Source organism: Danio rerio, chromosome 22 (assembly GCF_052040795.2).
Source record: "Danio rerio strain M-AB ecotype USA chromosome 22, GRCz13ab, whole genome shotgun sequence".
In the NCBI taxonomy this organism is placed as follows: Eukaryota; Metazoa; Chordata; class Actinopteri; order Cypriniformes; family Danionidae; genus Danio; species Danio rerio.
This window is the reverse complement of record NC_141042.1, coordinates 12,865,726-12,891,516: the sequence shown is the minus strand read 5'-3', so window position 1 is coordinate 12,891,516 and position 25,791 is coordinate 12,865,726. Positions and strand designations below refer to the sequence as shown.

At 36.5% G+C, this 25,791-nt stretch overlaps 2 protein-coding genes across 51 annotated transcripts in view; one reads left to right on the top strand and one right to left on the bottom strand.

Moving 5' to 3' along the window:
- Positions 1-19,321, bottom strand: part of r3hdm1 (R3H domain containing 1) — a 75,358-nt gene extending 56,037 nt beyond the window's left edge. For 16 of the 50 annotated variants that reach the window (XM_087304029.1, XM_087304038.1, XM_087304034.1 and 13 more), the window contains exons 1-3: positions 19,202-19,321; positions 1,340-1,532; positions 26-236 (exon numbers count right to left, since the gene is read on the bottom strand). In XM_087304029.1, the coding sequence (XP_087160155.1) occupies positions 26-205 (180 nt within the window). In that variant the 5' untranslated portion in view covers positions 206-236; positions 1,340-1,532; positions 19,202-19,321. Of the gene's footprint in view, positions 1-25; positions 237-1,339; positions 1,533-3,112; positions 4,240-6,446; positions 6,554-19,201 lie in introns of those variants that run through there. The other 34 variants (XM_087304027.1, XM_087304036.1, XM_087304031.1 and 31 more) reach the window with 3 other exon arrangements.
- A 1,110-nt stretch (positions 19,322-20,431) lies between these two features.
- The window catches only part of zranb3 (zinc finger, RAN-binding domain containing 3), a 124,122-nt gene continuing 118,762 nt past the window's right edge, over positions 20,432-25,791 (top strand). Inside the window, exons 1-2 of the mRNA XM_087304025.1 lie at positions 20,432-20,477; positions 20,602-20,756. Of these exons, the coding sequence (XP_087160151.1) occupies positions 20,475-20,477; positions 20,602-20,756 (158 nt within the window). The 5' untranslated portion in view covers positions 20,432-20,474. The remainder of the gene's footprint in view (positions 20,478-20,601; positions 20,757-25,791) is intronic.

Here is a 25,791-nt window from a genome sequence, read left to right as displayed (position 1 = left end):
CTTGAGATGTATTCACCCAGTTTACCTGAGTTTGATGGGAGGAGCTTTGGTCTGATACACACTCCTGGGTGTGTGTGCCGTTGTTCTGGGATGCGTGTTGTTGGGAGTCACTGAGGGTCGCAGGCGGTTCGGCCATGTGTGGCCCGTCACTCTCCAGAACCTTCATAACGTCACTACTTCTGGTGTCCAGAGAAGATTCAGACATTATCCTCAGACACAAGACTGAAAATCACCACCTGCGTGACCAAAACATTGACTTAAAATCATTTGTTTGGCTCTTTGATGCTAGCATTATAAATAGTAACAAAGTTGAAATTACAACTGTACGATGGAAAAAAAAAAAATGTCAATTACAAATATTAATGAGCTAATTCTGCTTCTTAACCTTCATAGTAACCTAATTAATATTCATTTCCCATAGTAGCACTCGTTAATTAGCCAGTTGACTAGTGGCCAATTAGTTAAGCCTACAGGCTAATGTCAATCTTTATAATTAAAATTCGCCGCCAACGTTTTTGTTAGGTGAATTTGCACCTACTGTTAATCTGATGTGGGTAAAAAAATAAGGTTGCAAACTTATAGATCACCAGAATGATCGCCAGACTAATTTCTGTAACTAAACTTAATTTCTGTGTTTCTAAACTAAACAAACAATTAATTAAATAAATAATAATAAATCAACACAATGACATTAATTTAAAACAATTCTCTAATGTACATTCACAAACTAATTATTACTCATGAAGCCCTTGCCGTAATAAGATTGGTCATTTTGACATAGCAACGATTAGATAATTGGAAATTAATGAGATGTTATTAACAAATAATCCCATTATGATCTGTAATCTAATTAAAAGTCAGCAAAAACTAAAATTATAAAACTTTGTGTATATGCAGGCATGTATGTATGTATGTATGTATGTATGTATGTATATATATATATATATATATATATATATATATATATATATATATATATATATATAAATAAATAAATAAATGTGTGTGTGTGCATATGTGTGTGTGTATGTATATGTACATACACCTGTTTTATATACACATACACACACAATATACACGTTACGCAATGAAGTATTACATAAGCTATGCAATTCCAACAAGTTACACAACATGCGCAATGGCGAATTATGCAAGTCGTAGACACAAATTGCGCAACCATTTAAATTTAGGAATCATATCTTTTGCTTCATAGCTTTTTCTTTTTTTTTCGTCACATGTTTTTGCAAATGAATACAACTTATCTAAGTGAAGCAAACAAAAATGTATTCCGAATAATGACATAACGAGAAAGATAAAGCAGATTTGCGTTGTCGTTTACCAGCTGTGCTGTTTTCAGGACTGGGCAGGAACCTTAGGGAGCGTAGGACCCTGGGGCCTCCAGAAGCAGCGGGGCAGACTGAGAGACGGACAGGGGGCAGCAGCAGCAGCAGTCCCATGACCCCCGTCACCAGCGCTCGGGTCGGGTCGCCAAGCCACGGCTCACACACACACTCCGCATCACCCTCGGACACCTGTCACACACATGCACACACAAAGGACAGAGGTCAGGGGTCAAATACGGCAGGGGTCAAAAGGTCAGGGATGCACGGGTACAGTAGAGGGATGTTTGACGGAGAGTCTGGAAGGTCTTTCGGGAGCCGAAGCACTGCAGCGCTTTTGAAAAAGTGTCAGAGTGGTGACATGAATATGGAGAACAGACTGTGCCGCAGAGAGACAGGAACATTAAAATACGCCGAGAGGAAGTCACGTTTAACGATGAACCTTTGACGCATTTTAAGCATCTTAATGAGGTATCATGAATACAAAGCTGATCGTACGGCTCCACCCTCACTTTAAAAACATACTACTATGCTAAGGGGATGGCTCACCCCAAAATTAGTTCTGTCATCATTTACTCACCCTTCACATGTTCCATGCCAGTTTAGAGGGATTTTTGATTGTTTTGTTGAGCACAAAAGAAGACATTTTGAAGAATGTTTCCCATTTAAGTCCATACCATGAAAAACAAATACTATGGAAGTCAATGGTTAACATTCTTTAATATTTATTGTATTGAACACAACCTGGTTTAGAACAAGCAAACGTTAAGCAAATCATGACAGAAATGTCAGTTTTGGGAGAACTATTATTTAAGTGGAAAATAAACAAATTTTGGAACTAATTAATTTAATACAACTGCAACTCAAAGAGAACAAAAAAGTCAGATTGACAGAAAAAAAATAAAAATCAACCTACAATCCAAAATGTGTGGTATGAAATGCATTTTCGTAGCAAAATAATGAATCCTAATATCTGACATATGATAATTATCAAAATTCCAGTGTAATGTGCTGAAATTGCAAATCTTAGACAAATATTTTGCATCAAAACAGTGCAAAAGGCATTATTCAGCTGATTCAACTCAGTACTTTCCTATATGTCTCATTTACATAATAATAATAACCATTACCATTGTATAGAGCACTCTTTTTTTTTGCTAAAATTTTTCAGATTTAATTTTTTTAAACAACAACAAAAAAAACTGCTTTAGTTATTGATACCAACCTTGGTGCCAACTTTAAAGAATAATTCACATCTCCAATAATAAAAAACCAACTTCATAATTTACTCTCCCGCATGTGGTTTTAAAAAGTTTCTTTCCTCTGTTAAACACAAAGGAAGATATTTTGAGAAATGTTGATTGGTTGCAGCCATTGACTTCCATAGCATCAAAACAAATAGTCAATGGATGCCATCGTTCAAAATATCTGCTTTCTTTAAAACACCAAAAAGAATCTCAAATAGGTTTTGATCAAGTGAAGAGTTCGTAAATGATGGCAATATATTCATTTCAGACCAAACTATTCTTTTGATACCAAAAATACCTACCAATCATATTGTTGAAAATTAAAATCATTAATGTTACCTGAAAACAATGTGACGTTTAATAACGATAAAGTGTTATCTTCACAACAGTAGGGTTCGTTCATTGAATCCCGTGAACTAAACATATGGCTCAGTGTTCACTTGGGAATCGATGGCCCTACAACCCCCCCTTTGACACCTTCTCTGCCACCGCCAATCTAGATACCGGTGCCAAATCTTGACCCACCCTGTATCTCGAGGTCAAACGGGCTTAACCGGATTCAAAGTGCACCAACTGGGTCCAAATGCATGTACAACCTGGCCATGGTGGAGTCCAGCTAAGGATTCAGAACACAAAACCTAACTAGAGGAGAGGACACACACAAACACACACACACAGACACACACAGACACACACTAATCAAAATTCAAGGGATTAGCATCGCGCTCAATGTGACAGAAAACGCAGGTGGCGGCAATGACAAGAACAGGTGGGTATGACCACACAAGCGCGCATAAACACACAAGCTGTCATCCAAACAGCCAGACGGTCCGTCAGAATTATCCAAGACCGTGACTTCTCCATGAGTGTTTTGCGTACAGGTCAATAGCATTATCCCACGTCACCTTGCGTTTCTTGATCTCAAAAATGGACAAAGCCGTTCTGGGTTGCAGAGACGAACAATTGCGCACCAAGTGACGCTCTCAAGGGCAATTATGAGTTATGAGAGCGCTTTCCCTCCCACACACGGATTGCAACACCTACTTGTTGGCAGGAATTACACGAGCGCTGTTCTGAAATGTGCGAGCGTCTCTCTCTCTCGCTCTCTTGCTGCAGGCTAATCTCAGCGCTGCCGTTATCTATTCCTCCGAACACGCCGTTTATGTCGAGGTGAAGTGAAAAATCCAAATCTGCATTTCAAAATACGCCCTCGCCTGCATCCCTCCCCCTCCTGCGCGCACAACAGTTTTCGCTCCATATTCAATAAGTTCTTCCGAGCATCACCAGAGAGAAAAGGCTCCCTGTGGACCTCGACGGCTGTATATTTTCACAAACTTGACAGTACAGATGTCCGAGTTTGACGCTGGAGGATAAAAAAAAAAAAAAAACTAAGAAAATCAGGAAAAATCAACCATGGCAGAAGCACACAAACAGGCTGCGTTTCAAACACTGCCTAGACAGCATTTTAAGCAAAAAAAAATCCTCAAATGTACTGCAGCCTTGGTAGAAAAAGCTGCATTTGTCGAATACGACGATCAAAAATTATGTTTACTAGATACCAAGAAAAAATAAATAAATCAATCAAGATGTCTAGCTAGCTATTTTATATAAATTCCTCTTGATCTCACGAGGGATCGTGTTGTCAGAAATGTGGCCAATTTGTACGAATTCGTAGCATTTCAATAGGTATGACTTCAAAAAGGAGGCGTGCCCCAAAAACCCCACCCCTGACCCCACCCCTCATTGGAGGATGAGCAAACTGTACTAACATGTATGAGATCATAAAAATGTATACGAATTAGCCACGAAGTTGCTGCAAGATTCAGTTGTAGAATTTACAAGGTACGACACCTAAAAATAGTCGCATTAGAGAGTTTTCTAAGATTTCATAGTCTTAAAAGGACGATAACTAGGTTTTTCCACCCTAGAAATGCTGTTTAGTGTGGGTGTGATGCCCTAAATGAGAATTAAGAAAAGGTAGCACAAATTATAATGCTCGACATTGCTGTCTAGGTTGAGCGCAAGTCATCTAGGTAGACAGCTCACTAGGTTTGCTGCTGGTGTAGAAAGGAAGCCTGATTCAATAGCCCAAATTGCTGTCTAGGAAGGCAGCGAACTAAGTATGATACTTGCTGTCAAGGCAAACAGCCTTTGATGTCTGAAAGCGCAGACTAGGTAGGCGGTTCAATAGGTATAATGCACGAAAAAAAAAAAAAAGAAGGATCACGGCTCACTAGATTTTATGGCCAAAAATACTTTGTGGGTAGGCGTTTAACAAGGATTTACATTTACATTTATGCATTTAGCAGATGAAAATCATGGCCAAAACTGCTACTTAGGGAGACAACAATGCCTTAGCACATCTAGAAAGGCACAAGGTGTTTTGCATTTTAAAAAAATTATGCTGTCTAGCGCACAAAGTATGATGAACACAATTGCTGTATGGAAAATCGGTTAATAAGCTTTTGACACTTGAAAATGCAGTCTACATAGGCGGCTCATTATGCATTAAGAAAACCAGCCTACAAGATTTGACTGTCATAAAACAAGGTTTTACGTTTACATTTTTGCATTCAGCAGATGAAGTTGAAGCCCACAGTTAATAAGCTTTTGATGCCTTGAAATGTCACATAGGTAGGCATCTCACCAGGTATAAAGCCAAAAATGCATCCATTTAAGCAGTTTAGAAGATTTTACGCCCCAAAAACACTGTCTAGGAAGGCAGCGCGCTAATTGTGATGCTCACAAATGCTGTCTAGGCAAACACTTAATAAGATTTTTGATGCTCAAAAATGCAGCCTAGATAGGCAGCTCACTAAGTATAATGCCTAGAAACGCTGTCTAAGTGGGAAGCTCATCTAGTACAATACCAAAAAAAAAATGTATCAATGTAGTTTACCATGTATAAAGATAAAATCTGCGACAGACTTTAAATCAGACAAAACAAACAACAAAATAAAAACACAATCAAACAAACACGACTCTCGCTTAAATGTTCGGTCTTTTAAAAATTTTAATACGTCTTCACAAACATCAAAAATAAAGAAACAGTAAATAAAAGAAACCCATGACACAACTTTTTAAACTTTTCACAAAAAAACCCCAATCGTCATCTTGCTTTGTTTTGTCCGAGACAATGAAGCCCATCCGTAATTTCCCATTATCAATTATTAATCCCCATATTTCAGGCAGCAACGAGCACTTACCCTCCTGACAAAAGCAGCGCATCACCGTGCCATGCTCCAGGCGACGCGTATTTCACTTCACCCCTGTTTTAGACTAATATGCAAATGGCCCATATTTCTAGATAAAAGCGGCGCTAATGGTTTTCCCTCCTTTTTTCCCCCTCCCGTCACAATCCGTGTTCTCAGTGTGTGGCCGCTGTCACAGTCGAGCTATTCTTCTCCTCTCCTCTCCTCATCAGTTCATTTACACGATTCGCCACATTAACGATATTAGCCGTGCTGCCTTCGGCTGTAATTTACACTGACACAAACACCCAGCTTTTCGCTGATAGCTGCCTCGGGCACTTTTTTTAAATTGTAAAATAGAGCAATTATGAGAATGTCATTACAAAGTGCGCAGACACACACACACACACGCACGCACGCACACATGCAAGCATGAGTACAATTTGCTGACACGCATATTTAGTCACAATGAAGGTTTATCAATAATAAGGTATTAAAAATATTTAAAAACTGTAAATATTTACTCATTCTTTCTTTCGCTGAAGTGTTTCATTGTTAAAACACACGTACAACATTTCAACTTCAAAGTTTTGCGTTCAGCCCAATTTTAAACAAGCAAATCAGCAAGCAAATCAACACGTCGTCCAGGACTTCACATTCACACACACCTGCCTGTCGTTCATGATCCACTGCTGGGCTCACATCATTAGTTTCCATAGCAGCCCGAGTGCCTTCAAACGGAGCGCGCTCAGTGCAGCTCTGCTCTCCTCCGTCTGAGCGCGGAGCGTTCGCGTACCTGCCCAAAGCCATTGCTGCCGCAATCCTTCCTGATTCTCCTCTCTCTCTCTCACGCACACACACTCTCCGCCAAATCAACAGCTGGCCTTTGTGATGTCATCCCTCCCCTGGCCAATCAGAACGCCCTGAGGGTTGGGTGCAGTATGTCAGCGCTAAGCAGGGCTCCACCCTCAAGAGCCAATCAGATGGCCCCTGTGGACCGGAGAGAGAGGCAGACGGCAAAGAGACACACACACATACACACACACACACACACACACACACACACACACACACACACACACACACAAGAACGACCAACTGTGGCGAAGTGCCACTGTGGGACAGTCTGTCAGGGTAGGAGCACGCCAGCACTGCAAATCCACCTTATTCGCTTGCAGAGGGTGCACGTAAGCTACCCATCGAACCCAGTGCCGCAGTCACACACACACGCCCTGCTTAAAGTGACGTTCCCTTGTGCCTCTATAAAAATCTCTAGTTTTCATGCACATTTTTTTGCGCACAAATAATACCTGAAGCGAATCGAAAGGTGGTTACGCCCCAGTTTAACAAGCGAGCGCTGACCGACGCAGGTAGGTGAGGTCATCGGGAAAAGTGGGTCACAGAAACCCATTTTTCCTCTGTACCATCGAAACAAAGCCAAAAGCAAAGAGCAGGAAGAGAAAAGGATGTGTATATGAACGAGATGTTAACAACAGCAAACCAAACGTGCTTTCGGACCAACTAATTTCTTCAGACGACAACCGCAAAATGCATAGGTAGCAGCTCACTATGTTTGACGGTTCAGAATGCTGTCTAGGTTGGCAGAGCACTGAGTTTGACAGCTCAGAATGCTGGCTTGCTGGACAACACACCATGTTTGATGCCTCCGAATGCTGTCTAGCTATGAATTTTATCATGACACAATTTTTAGTCAGTGTATGCTGCCTGCTCATTAGGTATGACAAAAAATGTCATCTAGACTGGGAGCTCACTAGCTCTGTTGACCAAAAATGCTATCTAGATAGGGGCAGCGCTCATTTTGAAGCCTGAAAATGATGTATAGATGGAGAACTAGCTTGGTAAAATGACATAAATAGCCATTTATATACATGGCTGACAAGGTTTGGAGGCCAAAAAAAAAACAGGTATTAAACCCCATGAAACAATGTCTAGTTTGCTACCATTTAGAAAAGAAACTTCACATTTTATGTCCAAAAATACTGTCTAGATAGAGACCGCGCTCAGTTTCAAGCCTGAAAATGATGTATAGATGGAGAACTAGCCTGGTAAAATGACATAAATAGCCATTTATATACATGGCTCACTAGATTTGGAGCCCAAAAATCAGGTATTAAACCCCATGAAACAATGTCCAGTTTGGTGCCATTTAGATTAAAAAATTTGACTTTTTATGTCTAAAACTACTGTCTAGATAGGGATCGTACTCATTTTGAAGCCTGAAAATGATGTTTGGATGGAGAATTAGCCTGGTAAAATGACATAAATAGCTATATAAATACTTGGCTCATTAGGTTTGGAGCCCCCCAAAAAATCAGGTAATAAACCCTATGAAACAACCTCCAGTTTGGTGGTGTTTAAATAAGAACTTTACATTTCGTCCAAAAATACTTTCTAGGTAGAGACCGCACTCATTCTGAAGCCTGAAAATGACACCTAGATGGAGAACTAGCCTGGTTAAATGACATAAATAGCCATTTATATACATGACTCACAAAAAAAAAATTAAGTAGTAAACCCCATGAAACAATGTCCAGTTTGGTGCAGTTTAGTTAAGAACTTCACATTTTACGTCCAAAAATACTGTCTAGATAAGGACCGTGCTCACTTTGAAGACTGAAAATTAATTATGGATAGAGAACTAGCCTAGTAAAATGACATAAATAGCCATTTATTTACATGGCTCACTAGATTTGGAGCTTAAAAAAAACAGTATTAAACCCCATGAAACAATGTCCAGTTTGTTGCTGTTTAGATGAGAAATTGACTTTTAATGTCCAAAGATACAGTCTAGAAAGAGACTGTGCTAATTTTGAAGCGTGAAAATGATATCTAAATGGAGAATAAGCCTGGTAAAATGACATAAATAGCTATTTAAATACTTGGCTCACTAGGTTTGGGGCCCCCCAAAAAATCAGGTATTGAACCCCATGAAACAACCTCCAGTTTGGTGCTGCTTAGATAAGAACTTTACATTTGTCCAAAAATACTTTCTAGGTAGAGACCGCACTCATTCTGAAGCCTGAAAATGACATCTAGATGGAGAACTAGCCTGGTTAAATGAAATAAATAGCTATTTATATACATGACTCACACAAAAAAAAAAAAAAAAAATTCAGGTATTAAACCCCCATGAAACAATGTCCAGTTTTGTGCTGTTTAGATAAGAACTTCACATTTTACGTCCAAAAATACTGTCTAGATAGGGACCGTGCTCACTTTGAAGCCTGAAAATTATGTATGGATGGAGAACTAGCCTGGTAAACTGACATAAATAGGCATTTATATACATGGTTCACTAGATTAGAACCCCCAAAAAAATAGGTATTAAACCCCGGGAAACAATGTCCAGTTTGGTGCGGTTTAGATAAGAACTTTACATTTATGTCCAAAAATACTGTGTAGATAGGGACCTAACTATGCCGTTCATGCTGAAGGCTAACTGGATTAAATGTCCAAAAATACTGTCAAGCCCAGAGACGCCCTCTAGGTTGACTCCTCACTAGGTTTAATGCTGAAAATGTATGTCTAGATAAGGACCTCAATTGTGTTGAGGCCCAAAAGTGTTGTCCAGACAGGGAGCTAATTAGGTAAGATGCGGAGAAATAGTTATGTAAGTGGCTCACTGGGTTTGATGCCCAAAGATGCTGCCTATTAAGGAGATAGGTAAAAAGGCCAGAAACTTTGTCCATGTAGGTTTGAGACTCAAAAATGTTGTCAGAAGACAGAACCAAATAAAATTCCCATAAAAACAGTTCACAATTGCTGTCAACATAGCACAATACTTGTTCTGATGCACCTCTAGATAGGTGACTAACTAGGTAAACTGCCACGAAACACCAATCACAAAGGAGCTCATAAGGGTTGATGCTCCAAGTTGGAAACTCAATATGTTCAAATGTCATCAAGGTAGGTAGCTCACTTGGTATGATGCTCACTCAAAAGTCTGGGTACACAATTCAAAGCAAACACGCTTCCAGACCAAACAATATATCCAGACAAAACTACAAATTAACAAACAATCATCATCTTGACGTTATTGTGACTGACTGCGCCGACAACTACTGGCGTTTTTCACTGTAGAGAAAGGGAAAAAGTTGAACTGACAGTTGCACAAAGCCAGTCAAGTTAAAGTAAAACTCCCCATTCACCAAGCGGCTCCTTTCACTGAAAAAGAAAATCTGCAAAAATTCCAGCTAAACGGCGCATTACATGCGTCTCATTTGCATAACAAAAGACCGGAGGGGGGGAGGACTGGCACTGCTGGCTAATTGTAGCCCAAGATGCTGTTCGCCTGCAGAGGAAATGTGACAGCCGCGTTTATTCTGCCTTCCCCTGATGGTGTCCGCAAGCACGGTGGGAATAGCCTCAGGATAAGGGTCGGAATTTGCAGAGTTCTCCTTTTAATAAGCACGTTGGGGGTGGGGAGCAGGGTGTTTCGCGACTAGCTTGACCAAGAAATGTTACCTATGCAAAATAGTAATGAAGGAAAAATATATGGATTACTAATACAGCGGAAACACCAGAAGGAAGCAGAGTAGTAATTTGTATCAGATATTATCTCATTAGGGAGAAACATCCAGATCCGCGCTGATTACCGAAACAGAGAATAGGTCAATAACTCTGTAGCGGCCCAAAATACCACCGCGCCATAATTCACCACACCAGTCATTATTCTCGTTAATACATAGGGAAGAGAGAAGGTCTGCTGTCCGCTGGCTTTTCCAGCCATGTAAGAACAGAATGAGAAAATGTGTTGACATTTAAAGGTGACCGGTCACAGCGGTCATTTCTCTGGTCCAGGTGACACCTCTGAGACCAGGACACATCCAAGAAAAATGAGCTGAGGAGCGTTTTGTGAAATCTAGATGCAAGACGCTCTTGAGACGATAACAATTCCTGTCAGAAAACGCATAAAATGATGGTTTTCCAGATCCACAGTACTTATTGGGTGAACGGGGTGCAGAGGGTGAACGGGTAACATTCAAGGTGTGCACAGATTTTATGCAAAAGTATGTCAAGTCGACTGACCTTCTTTGTGGATATCAAATAAACCATACATTCCTATTTACTCTATCACAGAAACATCTAGCTTTTGAATTCAAAGTACTTTTGGGGTGGACAAAGTGCACAGGGGAACAGGTACAGTTGTAGATAATAGCACACATTTTATCAAAATAATATACTTAAACTAACCAATTTTAAACACCAATTCAAGTCTAGCTCTAAAATCGATCAATGTTTTAGGGTGACCATGGCACGCCGAATGAAAAGGTAACATTTAATCTGATTCCTTTAGCAGACTTTGGCCTTATTTGCATCAATTCAATTGCATATAACTGTTCACTCCATCATATTTAATAGAAAGATTTTAAATATTATTTAGCTGAACGGCTCAAACTAATAATCTATTTTTTATAATGTTATTAAAATATTTTGCTAAAAGCATATATGAGGTGATACTAATCTGTTTTGGAAACCCAATTGCCATAAAACCTCTATGTACTTCACACAAAAGGCTAGCTCTACATTAAAAACAGATTTTGGGTGAGCAGGGAGCACATGGTGAAAAGGTAACATTCAAAACATTAATTAATTGAATTGTAAATTCAAAGTAGTTTTGGGGTGGACAAAGTGCACTGGGAAATAGGTACAGATGTATAGCATATATTTTGGCAAATTCAAATGCTTAAATTAACCTATTTTAAACAACAATTCAAGTCCAGCTCTAAAATCACTCAAATTGTTAGGGTGAACACCGTTGAAAAAGTAAGATTTAATATGATAACTTCACAAAGGTGACTTTGGCCTTATTTGCATCACTTCAATTGCATATAACTGTTCACTCCATCATATAAACATCTAACAAAAATATTCTAAATATTGTTCAGCTGAACAGGGGAAAATTATTGATACACTTTTTATAATTTTATTTAAATATTTTGCCAAAAGCATACATGAGGTGATACTGACCTGTTCAGAGACCAATTGCCATAACACCTCTGTATACTTTACAAAAGGCTAGCTCTAAATTAAAAACTTTTGGGTGAACAAGGAGCGCATGGTGAAAAAGTAACATTCAAAACAATAATTGATTGAACAGCAAATTCAAAGTACTTTTGGGGGTAGACAAGGTGCACAGGAGAACAGGTATAGTTGTAGATAATAGCCTACATTATGGCAAAATCATACGCATATTTTAAACACCAATATAACACTATATTCACGAACACCAGACCAGCTTTAAAATCACTCAAATTGTTGGGGTTAATGCCAAATAAAAAGGTAAGATTCAAAATGATCACTTTACAAAGGTGACTTTGGCCTTATATGCATCATTTCAAGCGCATATAACCGTTTACTCCATCATAAAAATATCTAATAGAAAGATTTTAGATATTACAATTTGTTGTCTTTCACCAGTTATAAACATGGCCTTCAAACAAATATTGTTATTACTGAAAAATCATATTGAATTGATCTGGGATCTCAATTAAATATAATTTAAGAAGTGACTTATAATAGAAAATAGAATAGACTTCTAAAATTATTAATAGAATAATTTTTGACCTTTTTTTAAATAATGTTATTTAAATATTTTTGCCAAAAGCATATATGAGGTGATACTATACTATATTTGAAGACCAATTGCCATAACACCTCTGTAAACTTCACACAAAAAGCTAGTTCAACATTAAAAACAGATTTTAGGTGAACAGGGAGCACATGGTGAAAAGGTAACATTCACAACATTATTTAGCAAAATGTCATTATATAGCTGTAAACTCAATGCAGATGCGCAGCTTAAATTATGGAACGTTTTAGGTGAACAGCGAATACACGGTGGAAAGGTAACATTCACGACTGTAAGAAAAATCTGGTCAAAAATATAACAAGATAATTCATCATTCATTTAGACAGCAGTAGTTTAAATGGACACTAGGGACGTTTTGACTGCTCAAGTGCTGGACTGAAAAAAAGTGCTTAAGCACTCTAGGTGGGCTATTTTTAATTTTTGGTCTATGTAGGTATGCGTCAGATGGACGACTTTGGCTGTTGCATTGTGTTTCACAGTTTTCAGAGCCACACAGCAATAACTTCATGCTTTTAAAATGGTGTCAAGTAAAAAAAAAAACATTTCTCAATACCCTGCATTGTGTTCCCTTTGCAAGTACGCCGACTAGCATTACACAAAAACATGTCGTGTAAACAGCACTTAATCCCCTTCAAAGTTTTAAGGTGTAGTAGAAATAGTTGCTTTACAAACTCAAACAGTCTTTCACCACAAAAAAATGCCCTTACAAACAAGTATAATGTTTAAAATTAAACCATAAGCTCTGCTCTACATTCATGTATTGGGTGAACAGGGCACACATGGTGAACAGGCTACAATTGAGACGATAACAAATATTTGGTGAAACATAATTAGCTGTTTTGACCCAGTTTGAACACCAGTTCAACAGCATATCCCAGTACTGGATGTACTTCTTAACAGAGAAGGTCATGTTTCAGATTCACTGCACTTATTGGGAGAGCAAGGCACATATGGTGAACGGGTAACATTCGCAATGACATGCCAAAGAGAAAAAAGGTGATTTTGATCTCAGTTGGACACCAGTTCAGCCGCATTTTACAGTGCTAGTTTCATTTCTTAAGCAAAAAAACATGAAAATAATTGAGCACAAGCAACCGCGATGCAAGAAGTCATTAAATAAAAGTCATCTCATTGTCTATAACGAATGCGGTGCTGCTGAATGAAGCGATGTTCAGGTGAAAGGGGGTTGGGGGCCGCGCAGGTGAGAATCCTCCTGTGGTGATGCAGATGAGCTTGTACGAACAGGAGCTCGTGGATCATTCCTTACCGCAGCGCCTCTCACGCACGAACATTAATATTCGGTGTGACAGAAACAGGCCGGCGGCGCAGGAAACCAGGACGCCTAACAATACGCCGCATGAGTGTTTAAAAATATATATAAATAAAATAACAGCTGAACAATCGCAAGGTCAAAAAGAAACCCGGTGCGAGTCCATTCATCATGTCGACGCGCAACAAGAAAAATTAAGTCCATGTACTAGATTCAGGCAATAAAAAATATGGATATGTTAATAAATAAATAAACTGGATTGGTAAAGAGCGAGACTATTAATGCAAAATGTTATATATAATATACAATATCTGTGATGTTACTGATTTGACATTGAGCTGTGATTGACCTAAATATGAATGGACAAAAATATCTGCTGATTGAACAAGTTAAAAAAAATTATGAAACATCAATAAAAAACAAGTTTAACACTAAATATCCAGGGGTCCGTTCTTCGTACCTCGCTTAAATGATCTAAGATGATTTTGCCGATCCTGGATCTTTAAATCTTGATAACTGATCTCTGGCTAATTTGGTTCTTCAAACAAGTTCGTGAATCAGATTAGAATGTCTGGATGAACTGATCTGAGATCGCTGCGTGTGTTGTGAAGGACAGATCTATCGATCCTCGAAATCATGATCAGCAATGCAACGATTGGCTGACGAAACAGCAGCGTAATGACATCATCTGATTAATATTCAATTATCCATGTGAGCAAAATTACATCAAATTAGCATACGGTTTGTTAAATATGACGCAATAACTTTCCACATTTGTTGTGAGCTGCAGGCTTTACACTTTCATGTGTCAAGAGTATTTATCATGTATTTCAATGCATATCAATGTATTTAGTTCTACATTTAGAAAATATTTTCTTTATTACAGTAGCCGTTTTTTAATCGCTGTATGGAATAACTGGATGTTTACAAAAGCATTTTGATATTGGTAAAGGTGTCTGCAACTTTTGTGAAGCATAATCACTGGCATATTTACTGTCAAAATTTACTGTCTTTGTACTTTCATTTTGAGGGTGCAGATTGCATAAGTTTTGTTAATATAACTTTATTTATTTTATTAATAACTATAACTTTATATATATAGTTAATTTTTTTAACTATTTTCCCAAGTGTACGTAACTACTACTGTAAGAAAATATCATAATTCGGTACTTTCTCTATTATCTTTGCTTGAACTGACCCGATCTAATCCTGTTTATATGAATTGAACCTGCTTCCGATCAGGTTTGAGCTAGCAGAACTGTTGCTATGACAACAACTCTCAGATCAGCTTTGAAGAACGAAACGATCCTGGATCATGTCAAATCATCAATATCCAAATCCAGCTAACGGAGTAATCCACGTACGAAGAACGGACCCCAGTATGTCAATGACAAAGAACACAAAACTAATATTACAGAGACAAGAAAACGGCAGTTAAGAACTTATCTGGTAATGCCTATGTGAACATTTTTGCATAAGCTTCACATTTATGCACTGTTTATTTATAAAAGCACTATATAGAGTAGATTACGCTTCAGTTTCTACCATAAAAAGGCTCTTTAGAGCAGTGTTTCTCAACCACGTTCCTAGAGGACCACCAGCTCTGCACATTTTCCGTGTCTCCTTAACCAAACACACCTGATTCAGATCATCAGCTCATTAGCAGCTCATTAGCAGAGACTGAAAGCCCTGTAATGGGAGTGTCAGACAAAGGAGACATCCAAAACAAGCAGTGCTGGTGGTCCTCCAGGAACGTGGTTGAGAAACACTGCTTTAGTGCACATATTTTGTTTTACATCTAACCTCAACAGATTGAACTAGGGCTGGGCGATAAGGCGAAAATGCAATCTTGATAATAATTTTCCATATTGAATGAAAACGATATCTATTTCGGTAGAAGTTGTTAATGCCTCCAGATTTAAAAGACTACCCCAACAATGACTGAAGCCACAAAAATCACAAAAAAAAAGGGTCCATTAAATGGCAAAACATTTTTGGCCGATAAATTATCGGTGGCCGAAAATTCTGTACATCTCTAATTTTAACACACTTTTAGATTCCCATTGTTGCTAATTTCTGCTGCGTGATTGGCTCTTAGCTCAATATAGAGTAAAAAAAAAGTCCAGAGCTTATCATTATTATTGACATACGCTTTACTGAGATTCGATATAACATTGTTTATCGGTCCAGCCCTAGACTGAACAGAAAAAAATGACTTGTTCTTAAAGAAGGTGGAGCCTCACAACCACACCCACTGATTACATCATTGCCATAGACCAATAACAGTTCGTAGGTCTTTAAGACAGTTCCAATGGATGGTCTTTAGGATAGTTGCAATACATAAAAAATTGCATTATAATTAGATTCATATTAGATTGTTCACTATATGATTATGATTAAAAATAAAAATATTATTAAAAATATTATAAATATAAATATAATATAAATATAAAAAATATAATAAATTATTACCTATATATTGCAATAAATATGGAATTAATGCAGTTTATATGGAAACAAAAAATGCTATACGAGACATTTTACTCATTTTCTTTACCCAATTAATTATATTAGTGCACTCTAAATAAAAAACTATTACACAAAAATATGTAGTTACAGCAGGAAATTTTAATATATAATAGTATTTCCTGACTTTTATCTTTATTTCATCCTTATTTATTTAAACGAAGCATATACTGTTGAAGTCATGTGTCGATTCTCATGCATGATCATTTAGATAATATCTGTCTGCATTTTATTGAATCACTGTGCGCTGAACGCCTTTATCCAGACAAGTTTTTTTCCTGAAAAATCATTACTCCTACGAAACCAAGTAAATAGGAGTTTAGTAATCCATTATAATGAAAAGACTATTGTTTTATAGTATCATGTGGTCCAACGTGTTCAGTTCATTACCGGCATTTTGCAGCATCTCAAAAATAAAATGATTGTCACAATTATTGTAATCATGGTTGCTGCGACACTCCCAATTGAAACGCACTACTTTTCTGGTTTACAAATACAACAGTGGCAAAAACTATTTAAGAAATTGATTCTGAGATTTCCAAAACGCATCGCTGTTTTCCCCAGAAACGATTATGAGCTAACATCAGACAGTGCTCTAGGCTAGTTCTTAACATCAGATGACGCTCTAAGCTAGTTCTTAACAGCAGACGGTACTCTTAGCTAGTTTATAACAACAGAAGGCTCACTGGGCTAGTTTATAACAGCTGATGGCGCTCTAGGCTAGTTCTTAACAGCAGATGACGCTCTAAGCTAGTTATTAACAGCAGACGGTACTCTTAGCTAGTTTATAACAACAGAAGGCTCACTGGGCTAGTTTATAACAGCTGATGGCGCTCTAGGCTAGTTCTTAACAGCAGATGGCGCTCTAGGCTAGTTCTTAACAGCAGATGGCGCTCTAGGCTAGTTCTTAACAGCAGATGACGCTCTAGGCTAGTTTTTAACAGCAGACGGTGCTCTGGGCTAGTTTAAAACAGCAGACGGCGCTCTGGGCTATTTTCTAACAGCAGATGGCGTTCTAGGCTAGTTCTTAACAGTAGATGGCGCTCTGAGCTAGTTCTTAACAGCAGATGGCGCTCTGGGCTAGTTTTAAACAACAGATGGCGCTCTGGGCTAGTTTTATACAGCAGAGGGCGCTCTGGGCTAGTTTTAAACAGCAGACAGTGCTCTGGGCTAGTACTTAACAGCAGACGGCGCTCTGGGCTATTTTTTAACAGCAGACTGCCCGCTGAGCTAGTTTTTACCAGCAGGCTACTTCTCAATAACAGACTGTGCCCGAGGCTAGTTTTTAAAACAGCAGATGGCACTTTAGGCTAGGTCTTAACAGTAGACAGTGCTATAGGCTAGTTTTTAACAGCAGATGGCGCTCTAGGCTAGTTCTTAAAAGCAGACAGCGCACTAGGCTAGTTTTTAAAACAGCAGACGTCGCTTTAGGCTAGTTTTTAAAACAGTAGACGGCGCTTTAGGCTAGTTCTTAACAGCAGTCGGCGCTCTAGGCTAGTTCTTAACAGCAGTCAGCGCTCTAGGCTAGTTCTTAACAGCAGACGGAGCTCTAGGCTAGTTCTTAACAGCAGTCGGCGCTCTAGGCTAGTTCTTAACAGCAGTCGGCGCTCTAGGCTAGTTCTTAACAGCAGACGGAGCTCTAGGCTAGTTCTTAACAGTAGATGCTGCACTCGGCTAGGTTTTAACCGTACACTTAAATGCTCATAAGGGAAATTTAGAAAAAAAAAAGAGTTTCTAATTCTTAAATTATAAACTCAAATCACAGACTTCTGCAGAATGTACATTCGTTAGACACATTCGTAATTCATTAAGTTATCAAGAGTGTGAAGTTGGCAGCCAGCGCCAGACAGTGATTTTAGTTTATAATTTAACAATTTGGAATATTTCTGTTACGATAAAACACTGATTCGCTTCATAAGACGTGCGTTACCACCCTGGTAGCACATAGGCTAGTTTTATGACAAATTTATGGGCTTATGGAAGCTTCATAAAAGTGCGACTGTCCAACACATTTACACGGCATGGAAAAGCCAGGATAAAATGTAAAACTACTCCGACTCATCATATACAACAAAGAAGGTTCGAGGTTAAGTAAATTATGAGGTAATTTCCATTTTTGGGTGCACTATTCCTTTAAAACTTGACAGCAACTTTTTAACTCAAAATCAAAACAAAAAGTAAAAAAAACCTTAATAATAATAATAATAATAATAATAAATGTAATAAAATGTAATACATTAAAAATCTGAAGTAAAAAAAAAGCTATTTGGAAAAGATACATACGAAAGATAAACTAAAAACACCAAAATAAAAATCTGCAAAATCAATAAAGTAGATAAATAAACCATTTTGATTATGGATAAATAATCAATATTAATAATTAAAAAATATATATAAAAACGAAGTGATTTAACAACTTAATTGTCATTCGTAAATATAATATCGAATAGAAAAGACTACAACAAAACGCACTTTTATTGTCTTGACACATCTCCTGCTGGTGGTTTAATCACCTGCACAGGCCCTTATGAATGAAGCCTGAAGCTTCACCAACACAAAGATCAAACCATAAGCTACAAAAACACACCAGCACAGCAGCCAGACGAAATAATAACAACTAACATAATAATAACAATAACATATTCGCGGTTTATACACCTGCATGTTTATTTACAATGCATGTGTCTGATCTCTCCTTGGCCCTTATATATTTATACATATACACACACACAAGAGCATTGATCACATTACCGCATATAAACGAACAGCAAAGCACGCTGACCGTTTATAAAATACACTTTGACGACAAAAAGGCACATTGTCAGTCATCCGAGGAAGACATTTTGTTTACAAACCATTAAAAAGCGAGTAAAACATTGTGCTGTGCTAACACACATGGTAAAGCTAAGAGTTTAAACACACAAACAGCCCTTCCAGATCACTCAAATTCACGGGAATGACGTCGAAAACGGTGATATCTAAGGATTAAGGGTGATAACGTGCCAGAGGCTTACCTTTAGAATAGATAGACGCGTGAATATTTGGAGGAATGAAGAAAAATAATGAGTCTAATGGCTGCTAAAGGCTGAAGTCAAAGCTGTCGGTCTGTCAGCGGCATTGAAGACAAAATACTCAAACGCCTCGAAGCGAAAATACATTTTTATTTGGTGAAGTAACGTTTTATACCGAAAGAGGGCGCAGTGTGGCTCAGAAATTCACATTAAAGTACATTTCAATGACTTTTATAAATATGCGAAACATTATAATATGTTTATAGACACTTAAAATGATGATAAATGACTAAAATAATTAATTAATAAGTAATTATAGAAAAAAAGCATAATTATAATATGCTATAACATTTATATACATCAACTAGGTAATAAAATAAAGTAAACATTTTGCTTACATTACTTATATGGCTATAAGTAAAATGTTAATCTCTAAATGTAATTTAATTCTAGAATTATGTAAGTAATTAACATGGGATGATATTCTTGCAGTATTTTATTAGGTTAATTTACTTTCGGCAATACCACTTGCAATTTTATTAAATAATAATTTATAATCATAATTAATTGTATAATAATTACTATAATCGTGATTTGACACGCTCACGCAGTTGTTTTAAGCACCTCTTAATGAATAAAATCAGTTTAAATTGAATAACACTTCTCTAATTTAAAACACTATTGAACTGTGAATCATATTTTTATTAAAAATATATACTTTGAACTATATAATTAGATGGTATGAGTAATAAAAAATCATTAATTAAATTTTTACATAAATAACTTCTTGCACGTGACACGAAATTAACCAATCGATGATCAACTGCGCATCTCGGAAGTAGTCCTAAAGCAAACCGTTCTCCGCTCTAGGTTTCGTTTGCATTTCTAAAACCCACAGAAGGGTGAACGAAAGCCAATGAGTGGCATTTACTTACACAACATACCGCATTCGATTAAAAATACTCTTTTGCTTGGTTTAAAAACACATAAAACACTGCAACTTTTAAAACAAACACATCTTGAATTTACCAAATGTACTAAATTCAACGACCGTTGCAACTCTTTGTCGGTGTGAAGTACAAATTAGCATACATCAACATGCCATATGTACATACAAATATAAAATGAACATAGTTTTTTATTACAGGTATGTTTTAATTCCCAACAAATGGCACTCGTCGCGCGGATATGACGCAACGTGAGTTTTCTGACGTCATCAAGAGTAAAGCCGCCAAATGTCAAATCGCTGCAGCAAGAGTTCAGAAATGATCGTGTTATGGTCAGTGTATTTGTGTCATATTAGTGTTATAATGTCGTTCGTAATGTATACTTTGCGCTAACCTGCAAACCAAAGTACGCCTTATTCAGCTATTAGTCTCACTGCATGTTTATTTTATCCACAGAGTATGAAAACAATGAAAAGTCAAGGCAAATCAGCCCCAGAAGAGGTTTCTCTCAATGGGAAAGATGCTCTTCAGCTCCTTCCACAGAAACTCCGGGAAAAACTCATGCCTTTCCAGAGAGAAGGGGTTTGTTTTGCTCTGTCTAGGAATGGGCGGTAAGTTTACTTTTTAAGTTTGTGTTTGTTAGCTTTTTTGTTTGTTTAGTTATGTAACATTCTTGTTTTATTTTTGCTCCAAAGTGAGTCTGTATTCAATGAATGAGGCATGATGAGAGAACTGAGCAAAACATGTACACATAACATAGTTAAATACATGTTGTACAGAACAAATAATATTCAAATCACTGGAATAAATGACCACAAATTACCCATTTTTTATTAAACAAACTTTTCTAGAAAACAGTTTGAGCTTAGAGCTTTGAATAATTTACATTTGTGTGTGCAAAATACATGCAAATGAAGTACAGTTTGTATTCATATTTCTAATAATCATCTGAGAGGAAAAATCTAAATGATTATAAATGGGTGATTACTAGTGTTTCTAAATGACATGCGCTGAGATTAATTACAAAGGCGTCCATTTAAATATTAAAATGCAATATTTTATGTAGCCATGCATTTGCATTCATTTTAGTTCCATAGATTATTAAAAACATTTTTAAAAGCAATAAAGAAAAAAAACAACACTGTTGAAAAAAAGTGTTATTGCTGGTTTTCAGTAATATTAGTAACTCAATTTTAGTGGCACTTAAAATAAATTCTAATCATATGGAAGTTTTTGCTTTTAAATATAAAAACATTATATATACTGTGTGTGTGTGTGTGTGTGTGTGTGTGTGTGTATACGCACACAGTTGATGTCAGAATGATTCGCCCCCATGAATTATTAGACCGCTTGTTTATTTTTTCCCCAATTTCTGTTTAACAGAGAGAAAATTTTTTCAGCACATTCCTAAACATAATAGTTTTAATAACTCATTTCTAATAACTGATTTATTTTATCTTTGCCATGATGACAGTAAATAATATTTTACTAGATATTTTTCAAGACATTTCTATAGAGCTTAAAGTGACATTTAAAGGTTTATCTAGGTTAATTAGGTTAACTATGCAGGTTAGGGTAATTAGGGAAGTTACTGTATAACGATGGTTTGTTCTGTAGATTATACACGCACACACACACACACACACACACACATCATATATATATATATATATATACAGGGCTTTACATTAACTTTTTTAATCACTGGCCACTATGGCTAGTAATTTTCCAATGTTACTAGCCAATCTGCATTTTCACTAGCCACAATTTTGTTGTTGGGAAAATATATTTTATATGCATAAATTTGACGTTGACTAAAATTCCTTGATTTAAATTTTGTGTTGTCCACATTCGTCCTCATTCATTTCACTTTTTGTGTGTCGAGTATGAGTTTGCTCAGTGAGCATGAGCAAATGGGTCATGGTTTCACAGTGTTATATTGCAATTAGTTTTTATTTTACATGACTTTTTTTTAGAGCTCAAAATTAACAATGTACTAAATTTATCTCTATAACCACACTAAACACTAATTATTTCTTAGCCACAAATTTGTAATGTGTCAAAACAAGCAAAGTATAGCTGTATACTATACTTTTTATTTGAAAAAACATTTCTTAAAAAAGAAAAAAAAGCAATTGACTTTTAAAAAATAACTATTGTCATGTATCAAAAATATGCACAGTAATCTGTCGTGGCTAAAGATCTCTCGGATCACCAGTTGACTGCACATAAATGGAGAGTTCCTCTCCCATTAAAGCAATGTTGTAAACAAAAATAATAATAATTAAACATTTTAACAAAAATAAAAGCAAATAAAACCGTAAGCAAATGGAAGCAGGTGAAACATACTGTGTGTGATAATGAAAGGATGATCACATGCTCACGGTTAACTTTAGGCCATTTAATAATCTGATCAAATTGAAAGCAACCGGTGCTGCTTACAAAAAGACACATTTTGAGCTCTTAAAAGCATCAGGAATGTGGGTGCATCTTCAGCACTATTTGTCTAGTTTATTTGAAAGAGAAACGATTACAGTTGCGTTTCCAGAACCTGTTCCAGACACGGTTGCTTCACGATTCGGAAGCGCGCACGCATTAAGCAGTTGCGCGCACGCGTTTTAAGCAGTCGCACGCATCAGATCAGCTGTTTGCGCGAGTGATCATCATCCTCTCATCCACTATTCATTTGCTTTCTTCTGCTCGCGTGATCACAATTATTTTACTTCTCGATTTTCAAGATCACATTTGCACGCATATTGGTTACACGCTTATTTATATAAGTTAAAAATGATCGTTAACTGACCATCAGCTAACAATAGATACAATATTCTATCGGTTTTATGACACCAGAAAGCTGAAGGCTTTTTAAGTTGTCACGGCAACCATATACAATGCACCTTTACGGTGCATACGCCACTAAAAGAGTAGGAAATATGCCAGTATAAGATCACTCGCACAGAACATTATTTAGCATTAGTTCACTAATTTGTGTGCATTTTCACTATCATTTTTTTCAGGACTGGATTTGCAAAGTAGTTTGGCTATGCTGTAAAAATTTAACAACAAAAAGTCAAGACAAATATTCTTATGTTGCTCTAACTTATTTTAACTATGTTTTTAAGCTATACAAAGTTAAACTTCATATTTTAGTCGTTTTGATTGATGTAAGATGAGATGACTAACAAAGTTAATTTGATTCAGCTAAATACATTTTTTTCACAGTATATAAACTACAGTCCTCATGTGTGTGAGATGAAGTTTAACAAGCGTAAACATATTCTGTTACATGAATAAATTAAACTATGATAAACAATTAAGTGGAGTATACTTTTATATATAGCATTCTGAACTTTCCTTATTTATTTATTTATTTATTTATGTATTTTACTTTCATTAAACCGATAAGAGCATAGGTAGGGCTTGTAATACTGCATAAACAAACAAATAGTTTATAAATACTATTTATAAATACTATACAAATAAATAGTTTACCTCCTCATTGCTGATTTCGACCGAGATAATCCAGCAAAACATCAACTCCAGGCAGCAGCAGTAAATAAGTATACTATTTTGCGATCTTTATTTTTTATAATTTCTACTCTGGTGTGAGCATCGTGAATGTCTCTCAGTGTTGGTACATTCTTTAAAATATCTAAAACATCCTAATCTTGGCTTAAAATGCATTGTAACTTGCTGTACTGAGATTGTAACAAGAAACATTAGTAAAAAAGATTGTAAAAAATATTAGTAAGGTGTTATATTACTGCGTTATAGCAAAAAGTGTTATGCTACAGTACTAATCACATTACTTTTGTAATGCGTTACTCTCAACACTATAGAGGGATTGGCGAGAGAGGGAAAGTATTATTTTTTTCAAAAATCGGAGCGAGTGTTTACAAGAGTGGAGTCCCGGGGAAGAGCTGTTTTGTGTTTACCTTATGATTTAAGTTGTGGCACGTCCACCGGCTCCCACCTCTGAATGAGAGAGTTTTAGCTTCTTGTATGAAAGGTAGCATTCAGAAAAAACAAACCTCTGTGAAGAAACTTGACACAGAGGAACATAAAAACCTACTGCCAGCTAGCGTTTTGGAAGTGTTGTTACAGAGCAACACAAACAGCACGCAGAAATATATCAATGCACGGCTACACACAAGGCAAGAGCCGTGGGCCAGGCAAATCACTCGATGCAGAAGTATAAATCAGCTTTTAAAGTCTGAGGCTGATTTGTTCTTCTAAGCCACTTTGCAGCCTCATCTGATCTCTAGTAGGCTTGGGCCGCTACAAAATTCTGATGGTCTGATAACCTTGGGTAAAAATATCACCGTTCCACGATATAACGGTATTATAATTACTGCTCTAAAAATATGTTGCTTTTAAATATCTGAGTAAAAATCAACTACTTTTTTCCCCATTGAACGTAGTCTATATTTTTTAACATTTAAAATATTTAGAAATGGCATATGTCAGGCTAAATCATTAAATAAGTCATTGACTTCTGCTGTCTTATTTAGTTTCAAAAGCACAGATTTATTTTCAACTTGAAGAGGCATCTTTGGATATCTTTCTTTTCTTTGGGTACAAAGCAAGCCTCTGCACTTTTCAGCTCTACAGCATGCTGGATGTTGGTTCATACAAGATTTGTTTTTCAGATGTTCCTTTTCTATTGTTGCCCTTAAAAAAAAAAAATCTATTTAAAATAGTCGTAAAAATTATATATATATATATATATATATATATATATATATATATATATATATATATATATATATATATATATATATATATCTTAGGAACGATATAACAGAAAATTCTAACGGTTTTAAAACCTTGACTTTTCAAAACTGTGGTATACCTTAAATCCAGTTATCGTCCCATGCCTAATCTCTGGTCAAGTAGGACGATGGACCCATTCTTGAGCCTTACTTGGCACTGAATTGAGGATGACTGTAAGCAGCACCAGAGTTTCCTTGAGACGGCATATTTTCCATTGCATTCAAATTATTATTTACAATAAAATATTTGTTTAAAGAAGATGCAAGAAATACACTGTTTAAAATATAATTTACAGGATATTCAAGAGTTATTTTATTTAGAAGAGATACTGCTTATTTTCTATTTTATTATGAAAAGCGCTGAAAATAATAAATAAAGAAAATTATATATATATATATATATATATATATATATATATATATATATATATATATATATATATATATATATATATATATATATATATATACATATATATATATATATATTTATATATTTATATATATATTTCTAAAAATAAAATAATCGTTCATTAATTGTATTGGAGTTAAAATGTTCAAATAATCGAGATTTAAATTTTAGGCCAAATCGCCCAGCCCTACTACACTGCATTACAAGAGAACATGAACTGCCAATTCAGTATCTCTGCAATCTGTCATGCTGTTGTAAATCGAAGCTTCTGAAAGTCTAATTTTTGTTGCAATTCAACATTTTCATTTGTCGTGAATATTCTGTCAGCTTTATCTTGTATCACATATTCCCTCTCTTTCAGTGTGGATCAGCGTGTGTGTGATTTTAAGCAGGTGAGAATGTAATTTACTCCAGTTCTGTCAGTCAATGTCGTGGGTCAGACGGGTCAGTTAGTCGACTCTG